This window comes from Trichosurus vulpecula, chromosome 2 (genome assembly GCF_011100635.1).
Source record: "Trichosurus vulpecula isolate mTriVul1 chromosome 2, mTriVul1.pri, whole genome shotgun sequence".
Lineage (NCBI taxonomy): Eukaryota > Metazoa > Chordata > Mammalia > Diprotodontia > Phalangeridae > Trichosurus > Trichosurus vulpecula.
This window is the reverse complement of record NC_050574.1, coordinates 232,774,422-232,789,246: the sequence shown is the minus strand read 5'-3', so window position 1 is coordinate 232,789,246 and position 14,825 is coordinate 232,774,422. Positions and strand designations below refer to the sequence as shown.

Sequence of the window (14,825 nt, the reverse complement as noted above, 5' to 3'; positions counted from 1 at the left end):
AAATCATATCTGCTATGGAGAAATCTTCACTGGCAATAAAAGTTCTCTGCTTCCCCCTTTCAAGAGGCAGCTTTCACCAGCCAGTCATAGTACTAATGAAACTTGGGTTCTGTAATAGTGGTAGGTACTTTGCAGGGCTGGTCTGGCAGGGGACTTGGTAACCACAGTCTATTTGCTCCCTATTGTCCCTTCACCCTCTCTGTCATCACCACCACACCTTCCTCTTTAGCTTCCTTCCATTTCCAAGGGTTGTTTTATTCACTGGACTGCAAAACCTCACTCCCACTCAATATAGGGGTCCAGATCATCAGAGTCTGGAGGATGGGATAAGGATGGGTGAGGAGGAGGCTATGACAGAATTACAATTTCTTAAGAAATTATCCTCACCCCCCCCCCCAAAGTGTGTTTAACCCTTGTGTTTATGAGATCCTCTCAGATGAATCAAGTCTTTCTTGGGGGAGGGGGGAGGGTGTGTGCCAAATTTGAATGTGTAAATCAAAATTGATTTTCATCTCCAATAAAAACACAAGGATTGGCCCCGTTCAGCCTCATGAACTGCATGCTGCCAATTGGTCTGTTTGTAAATCTGTTAGAGGCATTACCTGGCATTGGCAGATGGGCACGCGGAGCTGTCCATGGTAAGGGCTTGAGCAGGACCACCAGGCTCTGCTGCCCAGCCCAACACTGATGCTACTGTTCGCTAAATGTGAAATGAGCCTTGCAAATAGACCCAGAAAGCAATGTCAATCCACCTCACTTCTAACCAGCTTGCCCACTTTTCATTAGACTTTCTGAATTGATGGCCTGATGGCCAAGAAACTCAGCTTTCTTAAAAGAATATGGTGCCATTAGTGAGACTAGAGGTTTCCACTTGCACTAAAACTTAATCTACATCCACAGACTGGATTGGTGTCTGGTTGGGCTTGCCTTTATATCTGCTCCCACTCAGGTCTGTGCCCACAAATGTATGCTAAATATATGTGTATTTAGTAGCCATTACCCAAGGTCCATATCCTGTGTTAGGAACTCATTAATCCTTTAAGCCTGCCCCCTCTGGAGGCTTCTTGAGTAGCAGAAGAGGCCCAGTTGATTGCTAATTAAACCAGAAAACTAACCAGGGTAACTTTGAATACATTTTTCTCCCTTAGGATATTTCCCTTTCTCATTATTTCTTTTTTTAAAACTAATTTTTCCAATTTGCTATTTTTCCCCCCTCTCCCAATTCCCCCAATGGAGAAAAAAGAAAAGAAAAAGCCCTATAACAATTATAGATAGTCAAACGAAACAAATTTTAAAATTAGCCATGTTTGGGATGGCCAACTGGAGCAGTAGAAAAAGCAGCAATGTGGGAGCCATGGGTTCTAGTCTTATCTCTGTCACTTAAATAAGTCACCTTACTTCCCTGGGACTAAGTTTCCTTATTCATAAAATGAGAGTGTTGGACTTGATAATAGTGAAGGTCCCTTCCTACACTAATTAGTAGACCCTATGATTCAAACAGAACAGTCAGTGATTATTTAACTTTTTCAAAAAGCAATTCCATGTCCATTAAGGCTGAGTGTTCCATACCCACTCTCAAAACAGAAAGTAATGAGAGAAAAAAGTGAAATGGGTATCACACATTTAGCATATGGCATGGGGGAGGGAGTTTTAATTGAATTTTTTTTCATAATGTCTTTCTTTCCCACTAATTATTTTTACAGCTTGGAATGCTCACAAGGTGGGGATAAGATGAGGAGACCCTTGCAAAATTCAAACAATAGGCAAGGATGAGAGAGTAGAGGATTCACTGTGCCATGCAGTGTTATCTAGTGCCAGAATTAGAGTCAAGAAGACTTGGGGTTCGAATCTTGCCTAGATTCTTCTTAGTGATGAGACAATGGCTAAGTCAGTGTCAGTTTCCTTACCTATAAAATGGGGATAATAATGCCTGTAATTACAAGGTCCTCAAAGCACTCCATTGTCATAAGGCTCAAAGGAGATAACGTGTGTAAAGTACTTTGAAAATCTTTCATTACTATACAAATGTTGGTTATTATCATCTCAGACCATATACTTTTCAGGGAGGTTTAATAATGTCTGTTACTGTTGGGAGAAGAATCCTTGGATGTCCGTCACATGGTACAAGGAGCATTAGTACCAAGTAGCTTCCCCTTTCCCTGCTGATGTTACGAGAATTTTATAAGGATGTTCTATGTCTAGATCTCATCAGGGAAGGTTTATACCCAAGAAATATGCATTATTCTCTCAGAGATTTCAGTGAACATTTTACTCAGAGGTGTTAAACATGCAGCCTATGGGCAGCATGTGGCTCACAACACTCTCAGTGCTGCTCAAATTAGATTAAAATGTAATTTGGAAATATTTAACAAAATAAATAAAAATACAATAAAATATAGATAATATTACATTTTAAACCTGTCAATATGAACGTTGCAGGGATCCTCAAGTATGGATTAGTGGCCCCCATTTCTATTCAAGTTTGATGCTGCTGATTTAGCTAATAGAAAGAGCTGTTTCAATCAGCCCATATTCAGATTATGTGTTCACCTACAAGGTCCAATTTGAGCGGTACCAGGAAAGTATACCAGTGATAGCTTCTCTACTAAACTTTCACACTGCCTAGAATTCCACTATTAGCAATTCATTCCTCTAGGTTAAGCATGATTCTTATCGTCTTGAGAAATATAAATATTCCTAACAGAAGTAATTGGACACATGCAAGCTTTTATTGGGGCAACTAGGTGTGGCAGTGGATAGAATGCCAGACCTGGAGTCAGGAAGACTCATCTTTCTAAGTTCAAATCTGATCTCAGACACTTACTAGCTGTGTGACCCTGGACAAAATTCACCTAACCCTGTTTGCCTCAGTTTCCTTATCTGTAAAATGAGCTAGAGAAGGAAAAGGCAAACCACTCCAGTGTCTTTGCCAAGAAAACCCCAAATGGGGTCACGGAGATTCAGACACAACTGAACAACAAAAGCTTTTATCAGCAACTAATTTCTTTATGTGAAACGTGTAGCTTATTGATTTGATTTACTCTATGACAAGAAGGACTAGGGAAAGCATGAGGGCTCTCTTGATTTATGTGGGATGCTGTAAGAAGATAATAAGGAGAGGAAATTTTTAAAAGGGAAAGAAGAGTCATCAAAAATAAAAGAAAAAGGGGGAAAAGCACAGGTTTTTTTTTCCCCCAGAGCCAGTCCTGATAAGCAATCAGCTTTTCTCACTAGGATTTTGGAGTGGTATTACAGCACAATGGAAGACTACATTTGGAGCCAGAGGACCTGAGTTCAAATCATAGCTTCACTACTTATTACTCATGTGACTTGAAAAGTAACAGTTTCCTGGGTGTCAGTTTTCTCATATATAAATGAAGGGGTTGGACCGAGTGATCTCAAAAGTCCTTTCTAACATTAAATCCTATGATATTCTTCAACCCCAGCTTTCTGCTGAATGTGAAAGTGAATTGCATTGGCTTCAATCCAATTAATGTTCTTTATATAGGGCCAACAACCCAACCCAGAACCTGCCTTTAAAGATCTAACCAGATCAAAAAACATCTGGAAACATGCCTCAGATGTCTGCATCTGACACCTAAAAGCAGGTTCTGCCTTATTCTGTCACCAGACAGTCTAGTGTTGAGGGGAAAATTCAGTTAATCACCCAGATGTTTCTAAATATCTTAATGCTTGAGATCATATAGTAAATCTAAAAGCAGGGTGTAATTTTTCACTTTTCCCCTGGGTATTTTGTCACTGTCAAAGCACAACCTCTGATACTCGATGAAGCAAAACTGAAAGTCCCAGAGTAAAGAATGGGAACTTGGGTCCCTGGAAATGCGGGACCAAATTGCAGAGGTATATGCAGGTTTACTCATACCCAGAATGTAACATGAGCAATGTTTTGAGGGGAAGAAGTAATATTAATTTATGACACATTGGATTTTTACACTTAATACCTTCTTAACCCAAGACCACATGTGAACTGAAAGTATATCTACTCAAAGCCACTGCAAGGCTTAGAGTGAAATCCATAGGAGCTGACTTTACAGATGTGGCACACGTTACCCTCTCACCTCCTTGAAATATGTGGAATCAACACATATAATAGAATTATGGAATCTCAGAATTTAGAATTAGAAGGAACCTTAAAGGTCAACTAGTCCAATTAATGCCTTAAAAGAACCCACATTATAACATACCTGACAACTGGTGATTTACCCTTTGCTTAAAAATAGTCATGGGATGATGAAAAGAATATTGGGGGCGGAGAAGAGGGGAGAAGGAAGGAAGGGAGAAAGAAGGGAAAAAAGGAAGGTGGGAAGGGAAGAAGAAAGGAAGAAAGGAAAGAAGGAAGTGAAATAAAGGGAAGGAAAAGAAGGATCTCCTTAGCTCCCATGTATTCAATTATCATCTTTATGCAGATGATTCCCAGATCTATGTAGCCAATCTCTACCTCTCTCCTGAACTACATCTATATATCACCAACTATCTCTTGGACATCCAGAATTAGAAGGCCTATAGGCATTTCAAGGACATGTCCAAAACAGAACTCATTATTTTTCCCAAAAGACTCTTCCCTCTTCCAAACTTCCTTATTTGGTAGAGGGCACCACCATCCTCTTGGTTATCGAGGTTTGCAATCTTGTGTGATGTTCCACTCCTCATTCACCCCACACAGGCAATCTATCACCAAATCTTGTCATCTCTATCTTTACAACATCTGAAATCTCTATCAGCTGCTCTCTATTACATCCCTAGTTCAGGCCCTCATCATTTCTCACCTGGACTTTTGGAATCTCCTTCTAGCTGATCTCTTTCGAGTCTCTCCCCATCCCAATCCATCCTCCACTGAGCTGCTAAGGTTATTTTTCCAAAGTGTAGGTCTGATCATATCATGCATTGTACCCACTCAATAAACTCTACTGGCTCCCCTCTAAAACCAAAATTAAATTTGTTTGGCATTCAAAGTTCTTCATAGCCTTTACTCTTCTTACCTTTATAATCTTATACTTTACTTTATGCCATGCCTTTCACGTTCTGTTTCTTATACACAATAGTCTGTCTCTAATCACCACACCTTTGTGCCAGCTGTACTTCATACCTGGAATGTTTTTCCCTCTTACCTCCCATGTCTTGGTTTCCCCGGCTTCATTCAATATTCAGTTCAAGTCCCACTTTCAGCAGGAGACTTTTCCAGGTCTCCCTCAACAGCTAGTGCCCCTACCTCTCAGATTACCTTCCATGTACTCAATATACAGGCAGTTAGGCGGTACAGGGGACAGAGTGCCAGGCCGGAAGTGACAAAGACTCATCTTCCTGAGTTCAAATGCAGCCTCAGACACCTACTAGCTATGTAACTGACCCTGGGCAAGTCACTTAGCCCTGTTTCCTCATGTGTAAAATGAGCTGGAGAAGGAAACCACTCCAGTATCTTTGCCAAGAGAACCCCAAATAGAGGCACGAAGAGTCAGACGACTGAAAATGACCGGACAACAGCAATGTTCTCTAAATTGTTCCCCGCCAGAGTTAGGCTCAGGGAGCATGAATCCACAGACACAGAATTGAGGTAAAGACCCCAAGCATTCTCTCTAGCTGGAGAAATTCTGCTCGTGCTGTCGTAAGACTGAGCCTGAGAGGTGTTGGGAAGGAAGGCAAAACTGACTCTGCTGAGCCTGGGAACGGAACGAGTGATTTGAAATGAGAAAACCTATCGGTCAAACAGATGTTCCTCTCGAGTTCAGGCAGACACTGCCAAAGTTTTCATTTCTTCTAAGGAGTCATAAGTGAGATGGTTATAAAAACTGCTACCCAAAGTTCTTTGGCTTGAGAAAACCAAACATTTGAGAAAACCAAGATATTACTTGCTACATTAATTTCTGTTGTCCTTGAATTCTTTGGTTCAACACGTGAAAGTTAAATAAATGTTAGTTTCCTCAAGACCACACATACTTTTGTAGTAGGTTCCTAAGTTCCTAAAAGGAGAAAACATGGTATAGGACAGAGAATGTTGCCCTTGGAGTTCTGGCTTTGAATCTGCACTCTAACGTTTCTTCCCTTGTGGCCTTGGGAAGGTCACTTGTATTCTAGGCCTCACTTTCCTCCTTTGTCAAATGAGTGTATTGTACCAGATGATCTCCAAGGTCCCTTCCAGTCTTAAATCTACGATATCACGTTTCTTTGCTTTAAAACCTTCTAAAAAGCTGGTTTTTAATTAATGGGATTAATGATTTAAACCCTTTCTTACCGGTATAATTTTACCACAGGCCAGTCTGCATTGGACAGAACAGGAAGAAGAGCCTTGACTTACAATAACTAGGTCAAGGAAAGGCACTCATACTAACCTTACCACAAAAGGTAGATTTCTTTAGCAGAAGCAGTGTGGTCATAGGAAAAGTAGCAATTAGGGGTGGAATAAAATCAGAAACCCTAGAAAGTGCAAAACTTTCCAAGAGAAAATGTGTCAAATTGGTGCGGTGGTTAAGCGGTTCTTTGCAAAGAAAAGAAAAATTGTCTAATTAAGATTTTTTATACATATATGTGTGTATATGTGTGTGTGTACGTATGTGCCAAACACTGGATATTTTCCTCCAAATTTCACGAAGTCCTGGTGACCCCTGGGATTTTCTTAGCTAAACACAGAACTCACTACTCTATTGAGAAGCAAAAGTTGAAACATTTAAAGGATAGCAAGGAATACTGTACGAATTTCAAAAAGCAAGGAAAATGACTTATTAAAATCTGTGCTGAAATGAAGTTTCATACGTGCTTAGCCATGCCCATATGAAAACACATGCACATTTGTGTCTGCATTCCTTGAAAGTCAGAAAGCCCAGTCCATGGTGGCCAGCCAAGACAAGGAGGAGCAGGGGGGCACTATGGGTCTAAGCCTTGAAGGTCCAGAATCCTGAAAGGTAGGCAATAGGGATTGGGAATCTAGACTAGAAGACCAGGAACAAAGTCTCCAGGGACTCAAACAAAGATTCAGAGTGTTACCACGATGCGCAAGAGAAGACAGCTGAGCCGATAACCCTGTTTTTGTCTGCTGGAATCAAGTAGTCTCAGTACAGAAAGAGCTTGGTACCCTTGTCAGACCTACTGGTAGTACTCAGCCTATGTGATGGAGAATTTTAGCAAATGAACACAGGAGAATCCTAAGTGTATGCAATGGGGAGAGAGAGGGAAGAGAGAGCTAGGGATACAAAAGCATGCAAGGTGGACAGTTCCTGACCTCAAGGAGCTTGCTCCAAAGGGGAAGACAACACATAAAGGAAGCTGGAAAGGGGAAAAGGGGTGCTCCAGGTGGCAGGCTTTGAGCTGGTGGGCGGCAAATGAGAGAACGAGATGTCCTAGTTAGCCCTGCTTAATGCAGAGAGTTGGGGGGAGGAAGAAGAAGAAAAATATTTCATTGGTTTCTTTTGATAACTTTAATTCTACTCCTTTCTTTCTCCCTGGTCTCTTTTCTTAGCCTTTCCCCTTCTTGGTTAAATATAGCGAATAGAGCTTTGGACTAAGTGTTAGGGGACCTGATTCTACCATGAATTTTTAGTGCAGCCATAGGTGAATCCTCTCCCTTCTCTAGGCCTCGGTTTCAACATCTAATAAATAAAGACATTGAATGACATGACCTCTGAGGCCCTTTCCAATTCCAAACATTCTGTGCTTCTGTCATCTTTCCCTCTTCATTTGTCTCATGCACCTCCAGCCCTGCCATGCAGGAAATTTTTCTACTCACAGAACAAAGGGTACAAGCTAATTTGACATTACAATTAGCATTTATCCTGTATCTTTTGATAGCTCCAGGTTTATGCAGCAAAAGGTGGACAAATTGTTCCAGAATCCCTTGAATATCCAGTGAAAGCTGAGCAGGATATATGTGTGTGTGTGTGTGTGCGCATATATATAGACATATGTGTATACAGTATGTGTATCTGCCTCTTTGGAGTGAATACCCATGAGGTCATAGATCCATTTGAATACTTGAGCAAAATGTATGTATATACAGACTGAGTGCTGGAGGAGAGGCATTTAGAGTCCTTAAGGAAGGATTCCCGGAGGAGGGACTTAGCAGGTATTCATAAGATTTAGAGCTGGAAGGAACAATCCCTCATTTTATAGATGAGCAAACTGAGGCCCAGACACCCGAAGAGCCTTGCCCCGGGTCACGCAGCTAGTAAGTGTCAGAGGAGCATTTCAACCCCAGTGCTCTGGCTCCAGATTCAGTCTTATTTCCACTATACAATGGTGCTTTGTGCTTTGAAGGATGAGTGGGATTGGAATGAATGGGAAGAGATGGGAGGAGAGAGCATTCCAGAGGCAGGAAGGACCCAGGTCATCCCCAGGAGAGGCATATCTTCCAGACTGAAGGGGAGGCATAGGCTGAGAAGCACTCAAGCTTGAGGCTCTCCCAAACAGGGCCAGTGGTTCCTGAACCTTCACAATGTTGAGAACCTCTTTTTAACAAAAAAAAAAAAACCTCACCCATCCCTACATGACAGTAATTGTACTAATATCTGTTGATTGAGAAAATACATGATTACAAATAACAATCACCAATGTGTATGTAGCGCTCTAAGATTTGCCAAGTACTTTACCTGTTATTTTATTCTATCCTCACAGCAAACCTGGAAGTAAGTGCTGTTTTTATCCCCATTTTACAGATGAAGAAAAAGCTCAAAGAGGTTTCAAGTGACTTGCCCCAGGACAGACAGCTAGAAATGGCCTAAAGCAAAATTTGAACTCAGATCTTCCTGATACTAGATCTCCCACTCTATCCATTGCATTACCTAGCTACCTCAGAGTTCTAGCGTGTATGTGTTTGCAGCTTGCTCGTGGAATTGGATCAATGAACCGGGTCATAAAGCTGAGTTCTAAATTGGTCTGGGACCTGAGATATTTTCATCATGCTCCAAAGTTTGCACGGGATCTGTTTCCATTTCTTCATAGTATCTTCTCACCTCCGCAAATCCACTCCTCATCCCTGCCCCACAGATGACTGGCAGAAGGACACGAACATCTACCCAGAATGATGAGGTCCCTGATCCCTCATTTACCCAGAAACCCCCAAAGATAAAAGAATAGAAGTAGAATCTGTGGGCATAAAGAAATTTCACTGAGCCAGTCTATGAATATTGAGGGAAAAACATCTGAAGCAGAGAAAGGCTGCATTCTGGGATGTTTTTAGAAGACAGTGTTGCTATTGACACTTCAGCTCACACAGGGACTCTGTCAGACCACTGTCTTTACAATCCTGCCATTATGAACAAAGAGCTAGAGCTTACCCATAATGAATCCCAACATTCACCGTATAAACAACAAATACACTTACCCTTCCACATCACAACTTTCCCTATTGCAGTTTAATATATTGCAGGTCAGTATATGAAATTAAATGCAAATATCTCAGGAGTTTTGCAAAAGATGCAGGTAAAGGCCAGCAGACGACACAAAGCCTATGACCAAATACTTAACCCAAATTTTACAGTAAGGTGCTGTAAACACCCTATAAAAGAAAAAGAAAAAATTCAGACTTCTCCTCTTGTATGAAGGGATGGCTAAAATATTTTACTCAGATTTTCCAGATCAAGGGTTCACCGCACCCCTAATCCTGGTGATGTGGAAAGGATAACTGTACGTTCAAAAAGCTTGGAAACAGTCTGCACTCTTAGGGAAATTACTACCCCCCTGCTTTTTCTGATAATCTGTTTAGCAAGTTCTTCCTTTAAGGTAATTCCCAGGTCAACTTCAGCCCAGCTCAGTTTGAATAATCACAAATTCTGACTGGGGAGGAGGGGGTGGAATGCAAAATAACATGGGTTTTTATTATATTGGCCCCATCTGTTCATTAGGGCTAGGTCCAAAAAGGCCAGTTTGACATTTCCACTACCCTACCCTAACCCCATCATGGGGAAGGGAACAGGACAAGAGTTTAGTTAAGAAAGTATAGCCAGTGAGCATGGATTTCAGGATGGAAGGGGCTGGAGAAATTCCTTGCAGGGAGCTCTAGCGTGCTCCCGATTGGCAGGTGCCATGACTTTGATTGTCTGGGTGGCCCCTGGAGCCTGGAACTTCTGCCACTTACATCACGTTCTAAGCCCACAATCCTCTGACTCATCTTTGGCTTCCTTTTGGAGTCCAGCAAGAAGCACTTGGATGTCTGGAGCTTATATTCCTGAGGAGTAGCATCTGCATTGACACTCCTGGGCCATCACCAGCAGTCCTAATCTATGCCTTGCCGCTAGACTCAGATGGCTATGGAGGAGAGAATGAGGCTGGTGATTTTGCATAGCTCTGCCCCACTTAAATCCAATTCACTTTCAAGTCAAGACGTCACTCTCCTGATATCATGCATGGGTCCTCTTCAAGAACAAAGGACAAACAACAATAATAGAAAAGTACAGAGCTTGGCACCCCTACACCCACAATTTCCCAATGTCCCTTCTCTCTCCTTCCCTCAAACCAGCAATGTGAATCAGACGGCAAGATTTCACTAAGCCTAAATTTTCTTTTTTTTTTATTGTATCAAATTTGTTTTATTCTTTACACTTCCTCATTCATCTTGATTCAGTCGTTGGTGCTGCTTCCATCTGAAGGAGCACCCTTCTGTAAGTCTGGCCTTGCCTCCAGTAGGCTGGCAGAGTACAGTGGAGCACCCGACACAGAGGACCACCGTTTGCACGTGGCTGAAGACAGTGGTGATTTTGTAGCACCCTGGGCACTTCACGTCCATGAAATACGAGTTGGGACTCTGCACCAGGCGCTTCTTCTTGTGTTTCCGCTTCTCCTCCTCGGGAGAGGGGTGCAGGAGGTCTTTCGCGAGAGGCATGTTGGCACGGGGAGATCTTCACCGCCGGAAAAGCAAGCCTAAATTTTCACAATAGAATAGTGACCAGATAGCTGTGATGTTCCTTTCCCCACTTAACTGGACACTGTGGGGATGCCCAAAACTTCATGTGAGAAAAATGTTACCTCCTGAGTGAAATGTTAAGGTTCCCACCCTTAGACAAAGGATCCAGAGGAATAACTAGGATGAAGTAAGTGGAGCTTTGCCCAAAGGCACCAAATTTAGAGGTTATACAAATCTAAAATAATGATTTTAAGACTGAATTTTTTCTTACTTATCTACATTTACATTTTGATGGCATTTTCACTTCTTCAACAGAAGTGAGACCATAAAGCTTACCACCTAGTTAGCAAGGATATTTACTTAAGCTAAGAAGCAACCAGATGGCATGCTTCCTTTCCTAGGTGGCCACATACCAGATGAGCTCTTACCTGGTCTCACCTTGCCCTGTTTCACCTGTACAACAATAGCCTTGTGTTGGGTACTGTGTCTCTCCCAACAAAGCCCAGTATCCTAGGGGTCTCTGTCTCCCCACAAAAGGGTGGTATCATGGGATCCCTCAAGGGAGTTTTCCAAATTCTCTCCAATTAGCCAGTCAATAAACGTTTATTAAGTACCTACTATGTACAAAGCACCAAGAATACAAATATAAGCAAAAAGAAAGTCCCTGCCTTGAAGGAGCTTATAATCTAATGGAGGAAGACAACACACAAAAACGAACTCGAAAGGAGAGAATGGTTAGGTGCCTGCTTGATGGGGAACGAACATGATGGAGAAATTCAAAGACATTCAGCTAAGTGGGAAATGAAGAGTTCCCTCCTTAAATGAAGGTTTTGGGAGGAGCTCTTTGCTCAGCCCTCCAATCAGAGGGGTCTCAGAGGCACAGGGTACTGAGGAGATGTAAGTAGCAAGGCTGATGTCATTTTGCAGGATAATGAGTCTCCTAGGGGCATGGTAGAGAAATCCAAAGGCATGGAGTATGTAGGGAAAATGAGGTAAGGCGTCTCCCTTCCTGCTAGGTGGCAAAATGGCTGAGAGCACCGGACTTGTAGTCAAGATAGACCTAAGTTCAAATCCTGCTTCAGACACTCACTAGTTACCCCCTGTCTGCCTCAATTTCTTCAACTATAAAATGGAGATTATTGCACCTACCTCCCAGGTTTGTAGTGAGAATCAAGCGAGACAATATTTGTAAAGTGATCTGTGAACCTTAAAGTGCTGTATACATGTTGGCTCTTATTAACTGAATGTCTTAATTACTTATAGTATTATTTTTAAATTATGAAGATTCGAAGGCACACTGAGTGCTGCTTGCCCCAGGCATTAAAATGGCTAGTTAGAGCTTGAAAGGCCCTGAGCTTAGGCTTCTACAGCCTTGAATTACCATCACCATTTTTTTGTTGTTGAGTCGTTTCAGCTGTGTCCAACTCTTTGTGACTCCTTTTGGGGCTTTCTTGGCAAAGATATTAGAGTGGTTTGCCATTTCCTTCTCCAGCTCATTTTACAGATAAGGAAAACTGAGGCAAACAGGGTTAAGTGACTTGTCCAGGGTCACACAGCCTAGTAAGCGTCTGAGGACAAATTTGAACTCAGGAAGATGAGACTCCAGGCACAACACTCTATCCACCGCACCACCTAAGCTGCCTACCGTCATTACTTAATAATAGTGTAATGTGTTGAATACCAACATGTAAATTGAGTGCCTTCTGAAACAATTTGAAGATAATCATCTTTGCACAACCTTTATTATTGCCAAAATAATAGAAGGAATCACCTCCTAGAAGCTTTGAAGATCATTAGCAGCCCTAAAGTACTAGGATTTCTGGAAACCTTGGGTTTCCTGAATCAACTGAACCATCAATTAACAAATCTTTATCAGTCACCTCCTATGTGCAGGGCATCATCCCAGATGTTGTGGTGGGCAGAAAGAAGTATAAGATAGAGGCCCTTCCCTTTAGAAGTTCACCATCCAGTTGAGGAGACAAGGCACATAGGAACAAAAGAACTAATGATATCAGATACTAGTCGGTAGGGGCCAGATGAATGGTAAGTAGTATTAAAAGGGCAATAGGAGGTGAGAAGACTCCAATCTGATATTTTAGCCCTCAACTCTTTGGGTATAGGCTAGAGGCTGCCAACTCACGGCTGTTCTTAACATCTGCTACTACTACTTGTTATCTTGGACCTTGTTCTTTCTTTGTAGAAACATGGGGCAAACATTTGCCCGCTAATGTCCTCTGACAGACGATTCTGGGAATAGGGGTTAGAAGAGAAAACGGAAGTAAGCCCATGGCTCTTTGTTTAAAGGAACCCTAATGGTTGGGAGGCTAGAAGTGAATCCTGATCCAGATATTATTGACAGATGTTCTACAATTGCTCCTGGCGGGAGAAGAAAGGGGGATGGGGGTGGGGGTGACACAGCGTGGCTGTGATCTGAGGTGAATCTCTCTCTTCTGAGAGAGGTCAGGTTTTTAAGTTCCCAGAGGGAACTACTGACAGAGAATAGCCTTCAGTCTCGGAGCTGAGCCAGGCATTTCCACAAGATCCACCTGTGCCATGGGGCCTGGGCAATTACCTCAATGGCCTTGTTAATTTGGCAGAGACAAAAATGCAGAGATGTAATGCAAGCTGCTATTAGTGGCTGCATTTTAAATCACCCTGGCACTCCCAGCCCAAGCTGGCTGGCATTTCAGATCACCCTGGCACTCGGGCCTGGCTGGCATTTCAGATCACCCTGGCACCAGAGCCGTGGAAAACAGCAACAAAATGAGGGGGATTTGTGGGGGATTCAGATGCAAAACTGGAGACAGTCACTTGGTTCTATCTCCACTGAGTCTTTCTTTCTCTTTGTGACTACACCGTTCGTGTTGTCTTTATGATTCACTCATCTCTCTGTCCTAATCAGAAACTTCCACTCTACTGCCTTGCTCAGTCCACTAGCCAACTGCCCCCTTCTCTCTACAGTCTGGCCTCTGAATAGGGCAGCTGAAGCCTGAGGCCCTAGAGAACCATCAGCTCTCATATTCATCAGCTGGTGGTCAAGCTGAGTGAGGAGGGGACAGTTGAGCCATCTGAGGTGCAACTCCCCACCACAGATGGGCTGATGAGCTTGGGCATAGCATATGGTGGCACAGGACACTGCCATTATGAGGCTTCAGGGACTGGCCTTGTGTCTGTTCTGATGACCTATGATGGTGCCTGCACACCAGCATGGCATAACGAAAAGCATGCTAGAACTGGAGTGAGGAGACCCGGCTTCTACTCCCAGCGAGGCCAATGATCAACTCAGTGGTCTTGGGCAAGTTACATCACCTCAGGATCTCAGTTTCTTCATCTGTAAAATGAGGGGGTTGAACTTACTGACCTCTGAAATCCCTTCCGACCCTAAATTTATGACTCTGTGATTTGATTACTGCCTGTAAGTATATGAAGAGTTTTACTAAGGGGTCACTGAAGAGCTGTGCTCCAAGGCCTCGGATGACTGAACAAGAAGAAAATAAAATTAAATTAAAGCAAGAGGGATTTCAGTGGAACATATGAAAAAACTCCCTGACGGGGTAGGGAAAAATATCAGAATGGGCATCAGGGGTGATTATGGCTTCTGTGCCTCTAGAGAGCTTCACGAAGAGACTGAACAGCTATTTGTTCTAGAGAGGCATAAATATTATTGCTTTTACATACAATTTGGACAAAATAAAATACTGTGTTTTTTAAAAATAAATTAATATTTAGGGAGATTACAGGCAGATGGTTGAATGCAATGACCATAGGCTTATCGATTTAGAGCTGATTCATACTTAAAGACCATCTATCATGATAGCAAAAAAAGAACTGGGTCTCTCTCACCTCAGTAGTATCATTACATTGCTACTGAAGCCTGTGTACACATGGATCAGCAAGCACATATATACACACACGGTAAGGAGAATCTGTAGAATGGGTTAATATCACAATCTGGAATCTTACTCATGGATTCCAT

General features: G+C 42.4%; 1 protein-coding gene across 1 annotated transcript; it reads right to left on the bottom strand.

The window, feature by feature from the left end:
* Window positions 1-10,552: 10,552 nt before the first annotated feature.
* Window positions 10,553-10,832, bottom strand: LOC118836926 (40S ribosomal protein S27-like). The gene has a single exon (XM_036744025.1). The coding sequence runs from the start codon at window positions 10,826-10,828 to the stop codon at window positions 10,553-10,555; it is 276 nt and encodes a 91-aa protein (XP_036599920.1). The 5' UTR covers window positions 10,829-10,832.
* Between the last annotated feature and the right edge of the window lie 3,993 nt (window positions 10,833-14,825).